The sequence below is a fragment of the Aethalodelphis obliquidens genome, unplaced genomic scaffold (assembly GCF_003676395.1).
Source record: "Aethalodelphis obliquidens isolate GAN/ISIS:26980383/991018 unplaced genomic scaffold, ASM367639v1 scaffold48, whole genome shotgun sequence".
NCBI classification, from domain to species: Eukaryota; Metazoa; Chordata; class Mammalia; order Artiodactyla; family Delphinidae; genus Aethalodelphis; species Aethalodelphis obliquidens.
Window position 1 is genome coordinate 3,677,403 of NW_020837992.1, and position 21,133 is coordinate 3,698,535.

At 50.5% G+C, this 21,133-nt stretch overlaps 1 protein-coding gene and 1 long non-coding RNA gene across 2 annotated transcripts; one reads left to right on the forward strand and one right to left on the reverse strand.

The window, feature by feature from the left end:
* The first annotated feature begins 461 nt into the window (after positions 1–461).
* Positions 462–2,948, forward strand: LOC113607466 (uncharacterized). Its single transcript, XR_003427954.1, has 2 exons — positions 462–749; positions 1,872–2,948. It is a non-coding gene; the product is annotated as an uncharacterized LOC113607466 (long non-coding RNA).
* A 1,876-nt stretch (positions 2,949–4,824) lies between these two features.
* Positions 4,825–14,863, reverse strand: PIGR (polymeric immunoglobulin receptor). Its single transcript, XM_027082649.1, has 10 exons — positions 14,821–14,863; positions 13,749–14,093; positions 12,353–13,003; positions 10,827–11,159; positions 9,939–10,262; positions 8,858–9,032; positions 8,347–8,465; positions 7,579–7,710; positions 7,397–7,455; positions 4,825–6,363 (listed from the first exon to the last, which is right to left on the reverse strand). The coding sequence occupies exons 1-10, from the start codon at positions 14,861–14,863 to the stop codon at positions 6,268–6,270; spliced, it is 2,277 nt and encodes a 758-aa protein (XP_026938450.1). The 3' UTR covers positions 4,825–6,267.
* Between the last annotated feature and the right edge of the window lie 6,270 nt (positions 14,864–21,133).

Below are 21,133 nucleotides of genomic sequence, written 5' to 3' on the forward strand. Positions count from 1 at the left end.
AGAGCCTCCTTACCAATTTTCTGCATCTGAGGACAGCTGTATGGACAGAAGCTTCGGCTTGAAGTCAGAAGGTGCTGGTTGTAGCCCTTGAACTCATTTGACAAATGCTTTGGGAGACCTACTATGTGGAAATACCAGCTGTGGATTTTGAGCAATTCACTACCTTTCTCTGAGCCTGCATTTCTCTATCTAGGAAATGAAGGTGGGACTAGATGATCACTGGCCTTCTCTCCCACAGAACATCATTCCTGGGGTCTTAACTGCAGCTCATCCCCCCTCAGATCAGCCACCCCTCATCTTCCCCGACTCTTTCCCTAAGGTGCTGCCCTCTCACAGCGGCCCAGGCGCGGTCCAGTGACCACAAGGGCAATGCCCGGAAAGGGTGTGACAGGTCACACAGCAACTCTGCCTAGAGTCACAGCAGCCTGGCAGAGCTACCCTTCAGGACCCTGACGGTCGAGGGTGAGGGCCAGTGGCCGGGACACTGAGAGTCATCATGGAAGGAGCTTTGGGCTCCAGTCAGAACCCTGGATTCTCTTGCTGGCTTGGCACTTTCTAGCGTGGGCCTCAGTTCTCCCACGGATAAAATGGGATGGTGCCTGCCCTGCCTCCCTCCCACAGTGTGCCTGAGGCCCCGCAGAAGCCATGGTCATGCAGGTGTCTCTAGAGCCCCTCATGCGGAGGCGTGGAAGATGCTACTGATGGGAGGATTCAGCATTCATCCCTGGACGATTCATCCCTGTCCACAGGTTGGTTCCCAGGGCCCCCACCTCCAGGTGCTGCAGCCTCCTGTGCCCACAGGGGACTCTGGCTGTCCCCATACCTTTCCAGGAGGCCCCACCTGCCCCCACAACACAGGTCTGTCACACGCTCTCCAAAACACAGAAGACAACATCCGCAGTGGAAGTGGGGCGTGAGGCTCGGAGCAGGTGCAGAGGAAGTGTGGGTGGCGGGGCGCTGGGTCCCCACCAACCCAGAGCAGCTGCAGCTGTGATTTCTTCCCCGCCCCCGCCGAGGTGTCGAGAGCAGCCTCCAGGCTCTGGTTCAAGTGGGTGACTCTAGGGGTCTTCCGTCAGCCTCCACCCTTCCCTATTCTCAGGCCTCTTCCCAGCCCTGCAGCTGGTGCACAGCTGGGCTCTGGCATTGCCAGGCCCGAGGCCTGGGATGCCTTGGAGGGAGACAGAATAAATGAATGAATGCAATGTGTGTGTGTGTGTGTGTGACTGTGGGTGTGACAGTGTGAGGTGTGTGGTGTGAGCATGAGTGGTATGTGACCAGAATGTGTGAGTGTGTGACAGTGGGAGGAGCGGTGTGGGAGTGTGTTATGTGTGATGTTAGTGTGTGAGTGCGTGTGTGGAGTAATGATGTGTGTGTGTGATGTGTGAATGTATGTGTGGTTGTGAGTGTGTGTGTGTGGTGTGTGCTTGTGAGCGTGTGGGTGCGTGGCTGTGAGTGTGAACGTGCTGTGTGTGTGAATGTGTCTATGAAGACGAGGGGTCGGCTGAGCTGTGGCTGCGTCTGCCAGGTAGTGCAGGGATGTGTGGGATAAGAGCGTGTAGGAGGGAGTTTCACATCATGTGTGGCCCAAATAAAACTCTTAACAACATCACATTGGGCTCTTAAGAGCGAATATTAGGGATCTGAGGATGGTCAGGGAGGAAGTGAATGTTTGGAGTCTGAGGGACTAAAGCTCGCAGACCTGGGCCGTCTAGTCTCTACTTTCAGATGTTGCCCCCGGGTCTTGGGGGTGTGGCCCCAGGGGAAGGCTGATCCCTGGCTATATTGCCAAGTGGGAAAAGTTAGCCATCCTCACTCTCTTCTCCCTCCCTTTTTTCTGCCCATCTATACTATTTCTTCTTTCTGACCGACAGGGCTGCTGGAATGCTCTGGTGCCCCCACTCACAGGAGAAGCTCTGAGGAGCTGCAGCGCCCCGACAGGCAGGGGACTCCGTGGCCTCATGTCGTGCCAAGGCTTGGCCAGAAGGGATAACCCAATGGAAAATATTCAGAGCCCAGTGACCGGCGGGTGGAGGGAATAAATAACACCAGATAGATCAGGAACTTCAGGTAAAGTCCTTCAGGTAAATTCACCCACTCTCCATAACAGCTGAGGTTTTATTATCCCACCTCTGTTACAGACGGGGTGAGAACATTTCTCATAAAGTTCTTGTGAGGGCTGCAGAAGGCAGGCATTACCTAGGGCTGGAATATAGTGTGAGCGCCGAGGAGACTAGCCCTTGTCATCAAGGGGGACGTTGTCCTACGGCTCTGCTTGGTTATCACATCACCCTGCTTTGACTTTCCCCTTGGCCAGGCTCTGAAGAGCCATCTCCTGACCTTTCCAGACAGAGGGCTGAGATCCTTGGGTGGCCCTCACTATGACCCAGCACTGCTCTCCCCAAAGACAGACCGTGAGAGTCCCCTGCCCCCTGGACTCACTGGGGAGCCCGCCCAGGTAGAGGCACCTGGCTCAGGCATCCTGCAGTTTCCTCTTTCTGAGAACTTCGACCACAGGCTTGCCCGCCCCAGAGGGAGCTGCTCCCCAGGAATGGGCCTTTGGGAAGGTTAACCTTTACGGTAAACAGACTCGTGACTTTCTGCTACAAGAAATGGTGGAGTTTGGGTAAAATTTCTTTCCTGAATATGGTCATGTTCCTGTTGGTGTTCTAAGGTTAGAACCCAAATATGTGGAAATTTTGGATGAATTTTAATGTGATTTGTCCGCAAAGACCTAGATTTTAGAATATTCAGCTTCATACACTTAAACAAAGACTTTTGGCTCTAGTGAGGGTGGATTGGCCACCCATTTCTTTATCAGCCTTAGGAGAGGTTTACAAGCTTCTAGAACTCCTTGAATTTTACAGCTCTACTATCTTCCTTCCCTTCCTGCTTCAGCTTCCTGTCCAGCTGGGGACCGCTGATCTTAGTTTTATATCTTCTCTCTCGGTGTGCCCCTGTCTAGATGTGTAGTCTTTCTGAGATGATCTCATAATTTTTATTGTACAGGCTCCATCGTAGAGTTACTTCAGAGAAGCTTGGGGATGGGGAGCCCTACTTGTTTCTCTGCCCTGGGGACAAGCTTCACAGACCATATCATAGTCAGGTCCTCTCTGCTGTCTGCTGTTTTTAGGAGAGATGACCCGTCCTGAGTCTTGGGAAAGTCTTGGACAAATTATATATATATATATATATATATATATATATATATATATATATATATACATATTTAGCTTTGCAAACAAAAATCAACTGCTATAAACAGATTCTCAACCACTACTGGGTCTTAGTAATGTGTAATCATTGTTACATAATGGATTTTTAAAAAGAAAAAAATCAAGATAATTCAAGAACTTGAGGAAGGTTTTCTTGCCATCAGAAATATTGAAATAGTTCTCTGCGTGGTTGCTGGACACTAAACCTTGTTATTTGATGTATCATTATCAACCTCACAGTTGATTGTTACTCCCCTATATTGGGCTGAATAGTGTCCCTCCAAAATTCATGTCCACCTGGAACCTCAGAACATGACCTCGTTTAAAAACAGTAACTTTGCAGATGTAATTCATTAAGATGGGGTCAAACTGGATTAGAGTGGATCCTCCACCCAATGACTGGTGTCCTTATAAGAAAGCATGTGAAGACACAGGGCAACACACAGGGAGAAGGCCATGCGATGATGGAGGCAAGCCCAGGATGTGATGCATCCTTGTTGATGCATGTGATGCGTCTACAAGCCAAGGATTGCTGGCAACTACAAGAAGCCAGGAGAGAGACATGAACAGATATTCCCTGCTGACATGAACCAACCCTGCTGACACCTTGATTTCAGACTTCTAAACTCCTGAATGGTGAAAAAATAAATTACAGTCATTTTAAACCACCCAGTTTGTGGTACTTCCTAGAGTAGCCCTAGGAAATTAATATACCCCCGCAAATTGGTGACTTTTTAACTTATTAGAGATCCCATTTAGGCTATAGACCAGCTTCCTTATTCATAGGAAGGTTTTTCTGTCCAACATGCTGCATGCAGAGCAGGTGGATTTGGGGCAGGTCATATTACTAAACTTGCTATCACCTATTGACAATGTCAGTTAAGAATAATACAAGATTGCAGCTTTAGTGACATTTCTTGGCCTTTGATTCTAGGGACTGGGATAGACTGCCTAAGTTCAGGACTGGCTTGTAGGTTGTTGCATTAACACAGAAGCTGTATCTTAATTCTTCTGCCCCAGGCATGACTCTTTGGTGGGTCAGGGAGCAGCTTCCTGAGGGTAAAACAGTGATGGGTTCTAACATACCTTGTAGTTTTGGTTCTCCTGCAATGCTTTGCGATCCAGACTGGGGAAGCACATAGCATGGAAAGCATTATGTTCAAGGCCCGGATAGAAACATAGGTTCTATCCCACATCAGGTGGGCTAGACGGCCAGGAAGAACTCTCTCCAAGAGAGAACTCTCTACACACTGACACCCTGAAGAAGAGTCTAGGGATGGCACGGAAGCTTATAAGATATGGCAAGGTTTAGCAGAACCTAGGAATGGCCTTAGGAGACGAGGGGGTCCTTTACCTAATCACTGTCCCCCAAGAGGCTTTGGGTCAACTATTCTAAAACCTAACTCATCATCTAATTAGCCTCTAGTCTATGGAAGGAGTCTATTCATTTGGTTACTTGAGTTTTGATTACTAGCCTCTTGATCTTGGAGGATACCCCAGGGAGGTATGAGATTTAAGGTCAGGTGTTCCATGGATTCTGTACCAGGATTTTTTTTAGTGCCTAAGAGGAGCACTGGTTATATCTGCTTTCAGTTTATTCCATCATAGTCTTTCATTGCAGAGCTTTGGCATCTTGACCACTGGTGTAGACCCCAAAGTGTTCTCTTATTGAAGATAATCTTGGTCCCACTTGCAAGCTGTCCCCTAGCCTCCCTCAGCCCAGCATTGGAGGTGGGGGAACTCTGGTTTAGATACATGTCCTGGGGTGTCTAAAAGTGGGACTACAGCAAACTGCTCTGAAAGGGTTGCCTGGGAAACAAGTGGTATGGGGGACAAATGCAGTCTGAGCCTCCTTGGTGGCAATCACTGTCTTTAATTATTAATTAATTCACATTTTTGATTTGTTAGCAAGTCCCAGCTTGTAGGTGCTAGTTGAAGTGCAGAGCTTAGAGGGAAAAAGACCTTAAAACCTTAGCTCTTTGGAGATCAGCCCCTCCCTGGCACCATCAAACCCCCTCTTTTCTCCCCTTTCACTCAGAACTCTTCAAATACAGGGGTTATGAATGTTTGACCATTCTCTTACACGATTAGGTCTCTGTGAGTGACCAAAAGGGAAAGGGGGGTCTTCCCTGAGGTGGGGCTTGCGAAAGTCGCTATTTACATTTTTCTCCTCCTCTTCCTCCTTCCTGTAGAATTCTGTCTCCATCAGGAGAGCAGAGGCTCTTGTATGGAGACAGGAGATGCGAAATCTAGCTTTGACACTAGTGTATCTCATTTTTTGCCCTTGGACAAAATTCTTCACCTCTTAGGACCTCAATTTTCTCACCTGGAAAATGGTAAGAATGTGTTTTTGATTCCTTGTATGTATGCCCATGTTACATAATCCCCAAGGCCTCAGGACTGCAGACCTTTTATGGTTTCTCCCAATATAGGCAGAGGTGAGAATACCTGATGAGGATTTTAGTGAGTGTAAATACACAGAGATGCTGTGGCTTCCAGGGATTCAGTGATGTTTTTAGAAAGGTTGCTAGCCGGGTTTGTGGCCTACGTGTCCCGGTGTCTAGCAGAGCACATGGAATCTAGTGAGTATCCAAATGCGTATTTTTAATGAGGGAAAGAAGAAGAGAAGATGGAAGGGAGTGGGGGATTGGGAGACTCGGGGATGGAGTGGAAGGGAGAATCCCACTGACATCCCAAAACAAGGGTGCAGAGAAGCCCTGAGTGGCTTTCTGAAATTGTCTTTCCACCCACTGTGGTCCCTTTTCTTTCTGAGAGGTCCCCTTAGATCTTAATTCTCCTTCCACACCTTAGTTCTTTCATTAGGAATAAACTGTAGGTGGGAATGCCTCACGTCACCTCACCCCCAACAGGAACAAGTAAGCCAGGCTTGGATGCCACCGAGAAGGGACCAACATACCCTCTGAGGACAGGTAGGAAAAGCCTAGGTGGGGTGTGAGTGCAGGGAGTGGAGGCCCGGAGCTGAGGGCCCTGAGGATCAACGTGATTCAGAACGTGATTGCCACGTGCAGAGGGATGGGTGCAACCAGGGCTCTGTCTAGGCTTCTCTGGGGCCGTTCTGGGTGGCAGCGGCCATGTTGTTGGTCTGGAGCAGGTAGGTGGTGAAGGCCATGTCGGCTTCCTCCTTGGATGACTAGGGGGCAACAGGAGAGGGGTCAGTGTTTGGGGCGTTGGCTCAGAGAGTGGGGGTCGGAGGGGGGGGATGCACTAAGTATCCTAAATTCATAATCTTGGCCTAAACAACCCAAGACTGTGTTCACCCACTGTTCTCATTCCAGCCACCGTGCTCACCAAGAGGGACTAATTTTGAAAAATGGAAAGTTGCAGCTTCTAAAAATATCTCCCTCTGTCTCACTACCTCCTTCCAACACATGGAGTGGAACCATCTCTGTTGCCTGGGCCCGTCCCCGGAAGCCCTGCCCCCGGTCACGGCCAAGGTGGCCTAGGTTGGCGTCAGTTACAAGGTTTACATTTTTCTTTCTCTACCAGTTCAGAGACACAACACCAGGCTGGAGGGGAAGGCTGTCTCCAGGACTGACTCATTCCCCTAATTGTTCCCAGTGCTGGGATCTGTGCTGCCGCCAGGGAGAGTAGATATGATAACAAGCGTTAGTGCCTTGGGATCAGGGAAGTACGAGGAGAGGGTAACATGTGACCCAAAGGCAGGCAGGATTTCAAGTAACATGGCACTTGGTTGGGGTGAGAAGGGGCCTCTAGTGACTATCAGTACCTCCCACGAGCAAATGTCTTCCGGGCCCAGGGAAAATGCTGGTCCCAGCAAACCCTCAAGCGAGCGTGGTGACCTGAGTCTATGGGTCCCATGGCCAGCGTTTGACATTTGACCTGCCCACCCTGTGGCTGAATCTTTAATGCATTTGCCTTCCTCATCCCCTGCCAACCACTCCCCCTGCCCCCTCCCCCCCACTGCCGTCTCCCTCCCTCCTGCCAGTTTACAGCCTATAAACGCAGCTTACCTCCTGCCTGGGCCTCAGCCAGGTCAACACCACAACCAGAAAGATGCACTTTCCAAATACTGTTTACACCCCCTTCCCTACTCTGGCACCAGCCCCACTCTGAGGTGGTTTTTCCTGATGTCTAACTGCAGTCCCTCATGCTGCATTTCCTCGTCACCCACGTGAGGCCTCCTTCTCCCTCCTTGCTCTCACCCTTTTCGCCTTCTTGGGTTCTTCCTTCTCCACGGCATCCTCGGCAGTGGTGGCGAACTCTGTGTGAAGAGCAGGGGTGGGTGGGTCAGCCCTCCCCGGCCTCCTATTCCCGTCCCAGATGCGGAGTCAGGGCTAATTCTTGTTCCCCAGGGACTGGGCATTCCCTTGAGTGAGGGATGTACCGTCTTTTCCTCCGAGAGTTGTCTCCTGAGTGTCTGGAGAGGCTCCCATGTTGTCATGGGCTCCAAAATCCCTGGAGTTCTCAAAGTCTGACATGCTAATGTCCGTCCTGTAGCTTCTGATTGAAATCCGGTCTGTCAGGGGGCAAAGAGGAGTTGGTGTAGAGATGGGGACCGGGGCGTCCCCGAGGGAGCCCCACAGGAGAGCTGAAGGGGGGCAAGTTCTTTGCTGCTCGTCTCTGACTAGGACCCAAGGCAGATTAGAAGTGACCCGAGTCTCCTCCCCAGTCCCTTTTCACAGACAATCTAGACTCAACAGTCGCTGACCTCTCTTCATCACTCTGCAAACTTGCAATGCCCAGGACCTTGTTTTGTCCTCAGAGATGTTTATTCTTACCCCTGTCTTGAGCCGTGAGGAAACCAGAGGTATGAAACTGGGACACCCCGAGTCACACAGCTGACTGGTCCTCACACCAGGCTGGAAGCCCAGCTTTCCCAGCACCCTGCCCTCCTCTCCCCAGCAGCTATGTCTCTGAACTTAGACCCGCAGCAATTGAAGATGGACTTCCAGCAGAGATGACGGCATTTGGACCACAGCACTTACTGTAAGTTTTGAGCATGTATGGGTTTATTATTCCCCACCTCACTTTCCTGGACCCTTCCTTTGAGCTGATAAAAGGGAACAAATCATGGCAACTCCCCTCAGCGCCTCTGAGCCAGGACTGAGGCTCAGTGTTGGAGGTGGGGGGCAGGGAGCACCCCGGGACTCACCGACATTCTTCCTGTGTCGGGCTCTGACCACTGCAATCGCTACGGCCCCTGCAGCCAGCACCAGGGCCAGGGGCACCAGGGTGAACAGCGCTTTGGAGCTCTCACCTTGTCCTGCAGAGCTGGAGGGAGCATTAATTTAGTTAGTCCCTGCAAGGGACACTGGGGATCCCAGGAGGTGCTGGCCGGTTGTCTCCAGCCAGTTCTTCCTTCCTGGTTAATCCACTGCGTCCTCCTGATACAGCCGCCCGAGCTCTGTTCTTCTAAGAAGCCCTCCTAGACAGGACAAAGCTGAGGACCGGGCCTTGCCTGCATCCCCGGACTGGGAAATTGAACTGAATGGTGAACACCGCACTGGTCGCGGGAGAAGGGCAGAGAGCACAGACCGAGGCAGTGAGGGCTGCCTCCGCTGTGAAGAAGCGGACAGGCTCTCCTCCTTGGGCCTGGTGGACCAACCTCAGGTCCTCAGTCTCCAGAATGTTCTCCGGGTGGGAATCCCCAAATCCCTCCTCACCTGCCAGGATCTGCAGGTGCTCCGCTCCCAACAGATGGACCTCCAACATCCTTCACTGCTCTTTCCTCTGCAAAAAGGCTGGGACCCTGAATGACTTTGTTCTCAGTCTCCCTGGCCCTCGGCTCTATCGCCTCCTCACCAGGAGCAACATTCACTCGACTGGTATCCTGGGACCCTGGAGAGAGCAGAGGGGGCTGGATTATGGTTCTTTCTGTCCTTGAGTTTAGGGAGTCTGAGGAGTGGGACTTCATTAGGAACCCCAGGGTCAGGATGAGATTTCAAGACTGTTAGGATAGGGTCTCGAAGGACACTAGAAACAGGACTGGTGGTCTTCAGTAGCTTGTCACAGATGACCTCGGTCCCATTCATAGCAAATTCACTTCCATCTGCAAGGTTCCGTGTCATTAGATCCAGCTATGCATAAGGGCTGACCCATCATTTGTGGACAGGGAGATTTTTCACAGCTTTGAAACCCTGCCCAGGGCCTCTTGACTACAGGGCTGGGCGCCATAGTGCTGCCCCCTGGTGATAGCTTGGTTAGGGCTCCCTCAGTGAGCCTGACCAACTGGATGCTGACATAATCGAATTTCTGGAGGGACTAAAAATACCTTCATTAGGGATAAAACATTTCATGTGATATTTTAAAAAGGGGCTTGAAATGCAAACTTATTAGAAGATATTGCCCCGATTTTCTTTATCAGACCTTGTACATGAAGGTTATCTGGCCCTCTTTTGAGCAGACTTTGGCAGAGTATGACGCATATAACAGTGACTTTGACATTTCTACATATAGAAGAAGATCTCTCTGTATAGAAAGGGCTTCAAAGTGGCCTGAAGGAGCAACTATGGGACTTGTCTTGAACCTGAGGTTAAATGGCAAATCCACTATTTTTAATTAGTTTGTATATTTATTGGGATGCCCTTTCTGGAAGGCTAAATTAGACCAGGTGGGGGCATAATCTACCCCCCTCCCCACCCCCGCCTCTTATAGCCAAACCTAGGGGCCACCCCTGATGGCGATGCTCTTAGGCAGCTTTCTGTGGGGTCCCAGGGTACGTGGGCATGGCCCTCGGAGACTCACCCTTCACCCTCTTCTCCACCGCCACATAGACAGCCACAGTCTCTCCGTATTTGTGGCCCTCCTTCACTCCGCACCAGTACCAGCCTTCGTCCTCGCTGGTGACGGAGTTCAGGTTCAGGGACACGACCTGGCTCTTCTGGTCGCAGTTCACAAAGGCCTGGCTGGGGCCTTCGTCCTGGCTGGGCAGGGTCCTGCAGCCTTTGTTGCTCCACTTACACCAGTACTTCTCATAGGAGTAGAATTTGCAGGGGAAGTGGCAGGAGATCTTGAGGGTCTCTCCCAGCAAAGCCTTGACATTCTTGGGTACCTTGAGGCTTGGTTCTCCTGGAGCAGGGAGGGAGAAATAGGCACAGAAGTCGGCGCTGGTGATGCTGCAGAAAAGTGACGGGGGGACAAGGGGGGTGCTTTGTCCACAGCCTATTTCCTCTTTGGACAGCATGGTAAATAAACACACTATACTGAACACAAAAGCACTTGTAATTATGTGTCTATAATAGATTATTGGTGACCACCGTGAGTCACTCTAGTCTATCACAGACCATAGACCTTGCTAATGACTTCAGTTTGCTTTCCTCGTTGTTATCTGCTCTCCTAGACTCAAGACAGCCATACTCTACTCAGCTGACGCCGTATATACTGTAAAAGAAGCCGATACTCTTGATCGCTGGAGGTGTGGTAGTTTGAAGAGTGTGGGGCAGGAAAGGGTTTGTTACAGGTGTGAACGGGACGGGGATGGGTGCTTGATACAGGTATGAGCAGGTGGGCTCTCTCCATCAGCATGGAGGTGGGGGAAGGTGGGAGGCAGAGTGGTTGGGGGGTGTTGCTGCTGCTGACTGGAGGGGTACCTGGGGCTGCCTGCCTTCCCTCTTGCCCCAGTGCAGCAATTACCTTCCACAACCTTGAGCTCCACCGTGGACATCCAGCGAGCATCGCCGCTTGTCACACACCAGTAGAAGCCGGCGTCCTGGGTGGTGAGCTGGTTGAGGATGACGGTGTAGGTGCCATTGCCTGGCTCCTCGTACAGTGCGAGCCTGCCCTTGTACTGCTCCTTGACCAGCCCCTTGCTCTGTACCAGCTGCGGGCAATGGCCACCCTGAGTGTCTTCCCAGCGACACCAATACTTCAGGCTGTCTGTGTCCTTCGGGTTGTAGGCACAGGACACGGCCACGGAGCCTCCCACCACTCCTTTCACCACAGGCTGACTTGGGGGAATCATGGTCTCTAGAAGCACAGACAGGGATGGGAAGGAAGAAGAAATGTAGTCTGGGCAGCCTCTTCCCCGTGGGCTCAGCCAGGGTGGAGAGTGACATTTAGACCAATCACCTCACCCTCCTGAGAAAGTGAAAAAGATTTTCCTATGTCACAGAGCCCAGCACTGGAGCCTTCACCCAGCCTCCAGGAGACTTCCCCACTGGTCTGGCGACCTTGATTCCTTCCCCACCTTATTCTGAGCAGAGAATGGAAGGGGTGTAAAGAGAGACTATTAGCCTTTCTCCTTAGGCTTCTTACAAAATCTCCCCCTAGGTAAGTTTTTGTCTGTTTATTAGCTTGTCCCACAAAATGGCCAGATGTTTTTTCTCCAAATTAAGAAAATGTATTAGAACAGTATGATTTAAAATATACACTATGTAGCACAGATAAGTTTAATTGTTGAGCACCCCGACTGAGGGCCATGTCCAAGAGAAGAAGCATGGCTTCTCTCCAAGAAGCTAAAGTTGAGGTTCCATGAGAACCCCAGATGACTGAAGATGCTGAGGGATGTGGTGAGGACCGAGCTAGATGGAGAAATGATGTACAGGGAATGTGAGCCCCTTACAGGAAAGTCACAAGGGCAGTGACCATGAACTTCAAGTACTGGTTCACTGTGTCTCATGAGGGTAACTCTTTGTGGAGTGCTCCAGGGTGAGAAGAAGCAGAGATTTAACCTGCTTAATAACAAATAACCCTAAGAGATGTTGGAGGGGAGATTTTAGAAGCTGGGGCATTGCCTTCCTGGGAAAGCTTTGCGACCAACGTAAGTCAAGACTTCTTCCATCTGAGTGTGAAGGATGAGATGCCATAGTGCTCGAGGGTCAGGTAGCCTCCGTGTTATGTCCTCACCATGGCTCCCTGAAACCCAGGCAATCTACAGGTCGGGTCTCAATCAGGAGCTTCACTCCCCTCATTGCTATTGATCAGGGACGGCCATCAAAGGCCTTTGATAACAGAGAAGAAGAGTTAGGAGATCACACAAGGCAAAGGCTATGTCGTATAGCTCTCGTGTACAGCTGCCCACAGAACATCTGATCCAGGGCTCGTCAGTGAGCAGCTATTGTCAGCTGACTGACGGAGATTAAATAGACTCACAGGGAGCGAGTGAGGCTCTCCCCTGCCAGACGGCCCACCTCTTCCCTCTCCCCACTCTCAGGTCTCACCTTCATTGACGAAGAGTTGCCAGGCCTGGGTGGGCCAGCCTTCCTGAGGCTCACCATCAGGGTTGGCTCCGCACAGGTAGAGCCCCGCATCCTCTTTCCTCAGGCTGGTGACAAGCACACTGAAGCCGTCATCCTTGAGAGTGAACAGGATCCTGCCCTCAAAGTCCTGAGCCTTCTTCCCCAGCGTGTTGAAGATCACACTGCAAGCTTCCGCATTTTTTACGTGGCACAGAAATTGGGCCACATTTGCCTTCTCGGGGCCCACGATACAGTCAAAGGTCACTGAGCCCCTCAGTTCTCCATAAATCAGCTCACGCTTGGGCTTCAGCACTTGGAGGTCAGCATTGCTCTTGTCGGCGTTGGCATCATCCCCAGCCTGGCAGACGTACATCCCAGCATCGTTGAGCTGGATGTGGTTGATTTCAACGCTGAACGCTAATTCGTTGGTACCCTGAATATTGAGATGTACTCTGTTGCTGTAGCTGGGGCTCACATACCCAGTAGAGTCGGTGACTAGCACGCAGCTCTGGCCTGTCTTCTTGCACACAGATTTCTTCTTCTCAGAATTCACAGCCTTGAAAGGGCAGTTGATGGTCACTTTTCTGCCCAGTTCTGCTGTGTAGACGTGGACGCCATTTATCTGCCCAGGAGCTGCAGAATGAGGGGTGGGGGGTAAGTTGTGATTTTGCTTTCTTGCAACATAGGACTACTCAATGTTCCCCTTGAGGGCTGGGTGTGCCTGTCACCTGGAGTGCCCTCTTTTCCAGAGGGACACTGTCGGAATATCTACCAAGGCTCAACTTTACTGCTGCCTCCTCTATGAAGGCTTCCCAAGCTGGCACTCATCTCTCCCTCCTCTATTCTGTCTTGATACTTACACCTGTATCACTTATTACATCCAGTCTTGTGGACTTTGGGCAAGAACTGATCATTTTATTTACGCTGAGAGTTCTGATGGACTAATGGATCTCAGGTTAGAAAATATATTTTAAAAGAAGCCTTCTGGTGACCCAAGGTCTTGATCTGAAGGGTGCTCTAATAGCAAGAATTTAAGGGTCCCTATGAATCTCTCCCTGCTCATGGGCCTCTTGTCCCTCCTGCAACAAATCTAATGAGAGAAGCTGTCCTCCTCATGCTCTTCTAAGTTAGAGCCTTAGTAAAACCTGAAATGTTTCAGGCCCTGAAGACCTAGAAAAGTGCCCCCGCACCCCACCACCAAGTAGGTCCCATCTGTCTCGTTTCCATGTTCTATTATGCAAAGTCCTTTCCTCCAGATGGACCTTCAGATGGGCCTTCCCCATGCCCTCTCAGGAGATCCTTCCTCAGGCCTTCCTGTTGCTCCTGGGATGATTCCCTCTCACTTTTCCCCAAAAGTCTAAGGCACCTGGATCCTTACCTTGACTGACTTCCAGGCTCACATCAAAGGACAGGCCTCGGCTGCTAATGCCCAGACCACACTTGTAGAGCCCCGAGTCATTCCGAGTGAGATGGCCGATGTTCATCACAAATGTGCCGCTCTCTGGGAAGTTGGTGAGGTTGGCTCTGCCCTCATAGTCCTTGGAGACGTAGCCCTCTGAGGAGATGAGGGTAGTGCAGCGGCCCCTGGCTCCCTGCCGGCACCAGTACTTACGGGTATGCCGGTTGACGGAGGTGGCCGGGTAGTAGCACTTGATAGACACTGAGCTGCCTTCCACACTGCTCACCTCCTGAGGACCGAATATGGGACTCTTCATGGAGACCACTGTGGGGACAGAGACAGAGGCTTTCCGAGGCTGCAGGAGGGTAAAGCCCGCTGAGAGGATCCAGACAGCCCACGCCGAGGACATGAACATTTCCTCCCAAGACATGTGCCTTCTGTGGATTAATTACCATGTGCTACAGCTAGGCAATTGCTAAATTGCCAAACTATTGAACAATTCTTAAATTTTAATCGTAATTCATTAATGATAACCATTTTAAGGAAAACGGAATCACAAACTTATTTAGTGATATCCCTTGTGTGTGTGTATATATATATATATTTTTAAACCACCCTCGTGGGGTGCTACATTATTTCCTTTGTTATCTGTTATTTCCTTATATTTCTGAAAACGCTTTACAGATTACTTTCTTTTTTTTTCCAGATAAAAATATTAAGAGCCACAAGGATAAGTCATTTCCCCAAAACCCCCAAACAAAGCAACTCATAGTGATGCTTCGTTCAAGGTCAAGGTCTTATTTTCTTTATTCCCAGTGAAGATCCTTCACCAGACCCCTGACCTTCAAATGTGGGAGCGCCATTTCTGTTCCCCATCCCCAGCGCTGGCTCACCAATCCATTTTCAGATGTGGCCTCTCTGCATCGTCTGTGCGGTTACTCCTCAAGGGAGTCCAGGCTTTGCAAAGGACATCCTTGGGGACGGGCCTGATTTCAGAGCCCCCAGGGAACTGGGTCTGGGATGGGGGTGGGCTGGGACCTGGCCGACGCACCTGGGAAGACAGCCAGCAGGCAGGCGAAGAAGAGGCGCGACATCGCTGGAGGATCCCGTGGGGCTGTGCCACCCAGGCCGCCTTCTTGAGTGGTTGCTGAAAGACAATAGCATGAGGTGATGGAGTGCCTTTGTCTTCCAAGACTAGCTGACCGAGTTCCTGCAACACCTGTTTGATTTTGTATCTCCAGTAACCGACATAAAACCTGTGGAAGAATGAATGGCTCCGCCTTTCCCATTACAGTTCAAAGTCCCATTATCCACAATGCTTCTTTGTTCCTTAATAGGTATAAGTAGATTTTCATCTTCTCAACTAAGCTGCAAAGTTCCTTTGGGGTAGGGACACGCACATGGGTCATTTCCTCTCTATCCCTGTCCGGGGGTCACGGTCCTGGGCAAGATCCGTTACAGCTCAGGAACAGCTCACCGGATAATTGGTTACTACCAAGAAATGGCTCCATCTCTCTGTTCCAGCCGCCCTCCCTACACCCCTGGGAGGTGGAGGGGGGCTGGCATATTTTATGGCGTGTCATATGAGTAAGTAGAGATGCCTAGAGGCAGCCTAGCAAGGATTAAGGTGATGATGATGGTCATAACCACCATGAATGGTCTTTGTCCCATGTTCCAGGCACTGTGTTAAATAATGTACCTGTATTATCTCATTTAAACTTGATATCGCCCCAAGGAGGTGGGTATTCTATTTTTGTTGTTGTTGTTGTTGCTGAGGAGACGGGCACTCTTATCCACACTTTACACAGGAGGAAATGAAAGCTTAAAGGTTAAGTGCTTTCCTCGCGTTCACACGAGGATTAAGTGTGGGGATACGTAGGGTGGGAGTGGAGGAGGTGGGCAAGACCTGAATCCTGCTTTGTCTGACCCCCAGGATCTAAGCCCTGAGCCTCTCTTACTGCACTGTATTGCACCTCAAATAGAGTGGGATGCTTATCCCTCATGCTTATTCCTGTTACTTGTAGAGCCCCCTTTGCTTATCAAAGCATTGCCATTTACACTATTTCACTGGAGCTCTATAAGTTCCCTTTAAATCAAGATCTTGAGATGCTGAGTGATCTGCCCACGATTTCCCAGATGCTCAGTTATAGGGTTGGGGTTCAAAATGTGGGTGTGATGGCCTCTGTCATCCTGGTTGCTGAGGTGGGTCCGACGAAGATGGAGAATCCAAAGTAAGGCCACTCAGAGGGTGCAGCACGTGTGGACCTTGTAACATCTGTGGACATAGCCCAGGGCTGGGGAGGGTGGAGGGCCCCAGGGCCCAGCCTGACCACAGCTGTCCTCTGGACCCAGACTGCAGCCTAAAGGAGGAGAGAGGCGAAGAGGGGAGTCCCCACTTTCCCACGGACTGTGACAGGATTTCAACTTTGGAATGGACTTGATGAAGAGAGTGTGAAAGGAGAAAACTGTGTTCACAAGTGCTGGGCAGTAACCAGCACCCGTAAAGATAAGGAAGCTCTAAGCAGCGGCGAGCGTGGAGACGCATCTCCCAGGCTCCCTTACTGCCTTGGCCCTGTTCCTACTTTCAGAGACGCCCTTCGCTAGCTTGAGCCAAAGGAAATAGAGCTGTTTATCTCGGTTATTTCTTTTCCGTGAGGGAATTTCCCAGCAAGGCACCTTTTTATTTCCTTGTGGAGATAAAGGTATTCTGTTTCTCCGGTTCTTCAGAAGAGTAGGAGGAGCGGGTGGGGGCAGATATGGGTGTCGGGTGGCAGCTTGAGGCTCTCTTGATTCTGGTTAACTGCCCTGGACTTTTCATACCAGGCCAATGATTAACTTCTGGGGTGGGGCCTTAGCCAAATGCCAACGTCCCTCCCAGCCTGGATGTGCTCAGGCAACGCTGGCTGCAGGACCACCTGAGTGGGCACCGTGGTGGCCATGGGATTGACTCCCAGGTGGGGGCAGGGGTCAGAGGCCTGGGAAGTCTCTCTCCTCTGGAGCACTTGGGATGGACTCGCTGCAGAGTCCCAAGGACTCTACCACCCGCCATTTGCGCTGGCCTTGGATGCAGTGGCCACTGGGCGGACACAAAGCCACGTGCTTTGAGGAGCCCAAGCCAGTAGCAGCTCTCTGGTTCTGGTCGCTGTTCTCACCTGACATCAGCAAGCTTCCTAATATTTCTGTGAGACTGGGGTCGGTCTTCCCATAGGCTGAGCTGGGGGATGCAACCCCTCCTCTGGATTGGTAAAAGCAATTTGCCTTGGGTTACATAGAGTCAGATGCCAGATTTTCCAAAGCGGGGGTCCCGACTGCCAGCCCAGGCTTCTCTCATCTGTGACATGCTTGGATGGCTGTGAAGGTCCACATCGGGGGAGGATGCGCACACGTACCCATTACCCTTTGCATAACCTCACACCAGGGATGAGATCACCAGGCATGCGCAGGGGGAGGGCAAATCTGGTAGAAGTTGACCTTGGTGAGGAAACACACAGTCCAGTCCCCAGGGATACTGGACTCTTCCCGTGTCCCCACGCTCTCAAGAGCAGGAAATCTTTGCTCAAAGCTAAACTTGAAACACAATTTCTCTGTTCGCAGCTGAAAGGACCCTGGGCTTTGCGAGTCATTTGAAATCCCTTCCTCTCAAAACCAGACTTTCTCCCAAACCTGGGAGATTCAGGTCTCAGGGAGGCCCCAGTTCCATGGTAGCTGGGGCTGGAGTCAAAGGATTTGCTTTAGGAAGGAAAGAAAGAGCATAACATCTAGTATGCACCAGATGCTTTGTTACCTTCTTTTCTTATATGACTTCATCCATCATCTCAGCCAGCCAAGGGATAAATAATATCTTCATGTGCAGATGGGAAATCTAAGGGTTAAGAGATTCTTGGCCCCAAGACTCCACAGCAGAGTGGGGGCGAATCGCTACCCTATTAGCACTACTTGGATGCTCAGAGGGACCCGTTCTTTTGGGATCTACATGGGCTAGTATAGCATGCGTGAAGGCACATTTTCTGGCTCTTAAAAAGGAGCCATGGGCTTCCCTGGTGGCGCAGTGGTTGAGAGTCCGCCTGCCGATGCAGGGGACACGGGTTCGTGCCCTGGTCCGGGAAGATCCCACGTGCCGCGGAGCAGCTGGGCCCGTGAGCCATGGCCGCTGAGCCTGCACGTCCGGAGCCTGTGCTCCGCAACGGGAGAGGCCACAACAGTGAGAGGCCTGCGTACCGCCAAGAAAAAAAAAAAAAGGAGCCGTATTTTCACTAGTCAGGCTGGGATATTCTAAATCATTCTCATTTTACCAAGTTACCGACCCTGATATATTCATAACGTATGTCTACACCATTGTGGGTGGGGGCAGGGTATTAGCCCTGCTGAATAATAGAGTCTATCTCCTCGTAGAATTAATCTAGCTCTAGCTCCCCTGAAGTTAGAGTGGTTGGTCTTCAGCTCTCACGGCTTGGAGTCAAATCTCTGTCCATCTAATCTTAGGGTTTTCTCCTTTTTCAGAGGGAGGAGGCTCTCCTGGACCAAGTCCTGGCTTGGCTGCTGGCGAGCACAGGCCCTCAGCAACTCTGGGTTCTTCACCTGTTTGGCACACAGCAGAGGGTCAGCTGAAGCTCTCACAGCCTCCGGGGCTTTAGAGGGAACAGAAGCAGGCACTGTGGGGACTTGAAGCCAAGTGGGCAGTTTCTGACTTCCTGTGAATGTGAACTTGGGGGAACAGGAAGCCTTGGGGCTCAGAGGAGCAGGGAGTGGCTGGTCTGGCTGGGGAAGGAGCTTTCCTTGGCCTGGACTGAATGGCCAGGAGAGGCACTGACTGGGTCCATGTGGGACTATCACTCTCCTCTCCCGTGGGTGCAGAGGCCGAGCACAGACTAGCGTGAGCCTGGAAACCACAGCATCGCTAGGGGAGGGAAGGCAGTCTGTGTAGTCTGGAAGGGCCTCAGACTTGTAGTGGCAGGCAGGCGCATAGGAGGGGCTATGAAGTTTATGTAAGCCCTGGATTGTGGGAGAATCTCCAAGGAAATGCAGTGTTGGGGAAAAGGAATCGGAACTCCAGAGGGCAGGGAGACGGAGAGAGAGCAGCCACAGGGTCCAGAGGATATATGAGCTAGAAAGACCCAAGACTTTCTGGTTCCATTCCTGTCAAAAGTCGGAATGCAAGACTTCAGCAGAAATTAAGCATTTGGGATACAAGCTCCATGAAGCTCTGGGAATAAGACTTGTGGATTTTCAGATGGCCTTTCCACAAAGACTGAGAACCCCTGTTATTGACTTCATCCCATTCTACCCTGATGTGTAAGTGTTTACCTCACTACTCTACCAGATGGCAAGCTCCTGGAAGTTAAGAGTCAACTGAAATCAATCTCTCCACCTCCAGAAGACCTTGCTCTCCAGAGAGTGCCTGGTGAAGACCAGCTGCTCAGCAAAGACTGATTAGATTGGGAATGGTTACAATCTCATTCCCTCTCTGAGAAGGGCAAAGTTAGGGCTGATTTCTCTCACTTTGCCCAATAGCTTCTTGGTTCTGGGCACTCAAGGGAAAGTAGCATGAAGAGGAGCATGGAGGATGGAAGAGAACCCAGAGGTCCAGAGTCCTGCTCTGTCACAGGCTACCAGAAGAGCTCTACCACTTGGGCAAAATATGCTGGCTCAACTTTCCCATCTGTAAAATGGGCATCATGGTCCCTGACTCTTCTAGTTGAAGGGCTACTGTGGGATGGGGGACTATGGAGTGGAATAACAGGTTAATATATATGGAAGCACTCTGAAGAGTGTAAAGTGCTCTTCCACCGTAAGAGGTTGCAATTACTCCTTAGCACAGGAGGGTGAGGGTCTGTGCACTTAACTTTTACGGTTGCTGTGCACTTGGAGAGTAGCACAGAACACGGACTCCTCAGCCTGGCTCTCATCTCTCTTACTTGGGGGTTGTGTGATTGGGGGCAGGCTATTTAAACTCATTGAGCCCCAAGTCCTCATCTGTAAACTGGAGACAATTGTACCTAGTAGAGTGAGTCGCTGTAAGGATTAAATGAAGCAACATATGTAAAGTTCTAAGCAGGGTGCTGGGCTTAAAAAAAAATAGTTCCTTGCCCATATCCTCTCTAAAATCAACACAGTCTTCTCTTTTTCCTGTCTTAGAGTGAGAGAACAGAAGTCTATTTGCTGAGTGTCCTTTGAAGACTGGGGGGAGCTGCTCAGATTAGACCAGCATGGCCTGAAAGAGAACTAGGTTAGAAGTGAGGGATCATAATTATAGCTAGCACGTACTGAGTCATTTTCAAGTGCTTTACATGTGTTAACTCATTTAATCTTCACAACCACCCTAGAAGGTAGGATAAAATGGGCAAATGCATTTCACAGATGAGACAGTTGTGGCCCAGAGAAGTAAGACATTTGTCCAAAGTTATACAGTAGGTAAGTGCCTGGGATGGGATTCAAATACAGGCATTCTGGGTCAAGAGTACAAGATTTTAGTCACTGTGCTGTACTGCAGAGGGTCTTAGAGTTGAGAGGAAGCAGTCAGGAGGGGAGGGAGCAGGAAATCCAATCTCAGAGGAGAAGTTAGTCCAGTTCTCGCCTCTCTGCTTTTCACAGGAAAGGTAGTTCCTGTGAAGAGACTCTATTTGAACCCGGAGGTAGGTGCCAACAGAGAAATTTCTTCCTGAAAAAATAATACTGACTGCTACTTATTTAGCACTTACCACGTGTACAGCATGCTACATTCGTTTCCTAAAACCAGACACGTTGCCTTCAAAGCTTCTTTCTACTCCATCACACTGTGTCAATGCCAGGGACTTTGGTCTCCCAGCTTCAGCCCACCCAAAGAGGGGCAAGACGTAGGTGAGGGGATCTCTGCTGAGCACATGCCTGAATAATGTTATTGTTTATAAAGCTGAGTATCGTGGTTTTTAGGTGATGTCAGAATGTCCCCATGACCATATCAAAATGACTGCCCCAAAATGTTGTCATTTGTACTTGCCGGGTGAACTTGAACCACTCACATTAACTCACAGTCTTAGTTTCCTCAACTGTAAAATGGGATTGTGATACCTACCCTGCCTACCTCCCAGGTTTGTTTCAGGTGGGAAGGGAATGAAGCTGTGAAAGCCAAGGATAAGTGTGTTTACTACTTGGAAGCTGCTGCTATCACACTATTTGTAAAATAAAGCCACAGTGTCTAGAGGTGCTAAGAGACAGGCTAAGAGACAGCTAGCTGCTCTCCTGGCTCCTGGTTCATTGCTCTTTCCACTACATCACCACACCCAAGGCCAGGGAGAGAGATGGATGGAGAGTTTCAGAGCTGGCTCTGGGCAGACCAGAGACTTGCCTTCTTCCCTAACCCATGAATTGGCATAGCTCGTCCCCAG

Excerpts from the sequence above, each read along its gene's own strand:
- PIGR (XM_027082649.1), bottom strand. The coding sequence starts at position 14,863 with ATGTCGCGCCTCTTCTTCGCCTGCCTGCTGGCTGTCTTCCCAG. Across the intron at positions 14,094-14,820 it reads CCTGCTGGCTGTCTTCCCAG|TGGTCTCCATGAAGAGTCCC; the intron begins GTGCGTCGGCCA and ends CTGTCCCCACAG. Across the intron at positions 9,033-9,938 it reads GGTGGAGAAGAGGGTGAAGG|GGTCCCAGGATACCAGTCGA; the intron begins GTGAGTCTCCGA and ends TGCTCTCTCCAG.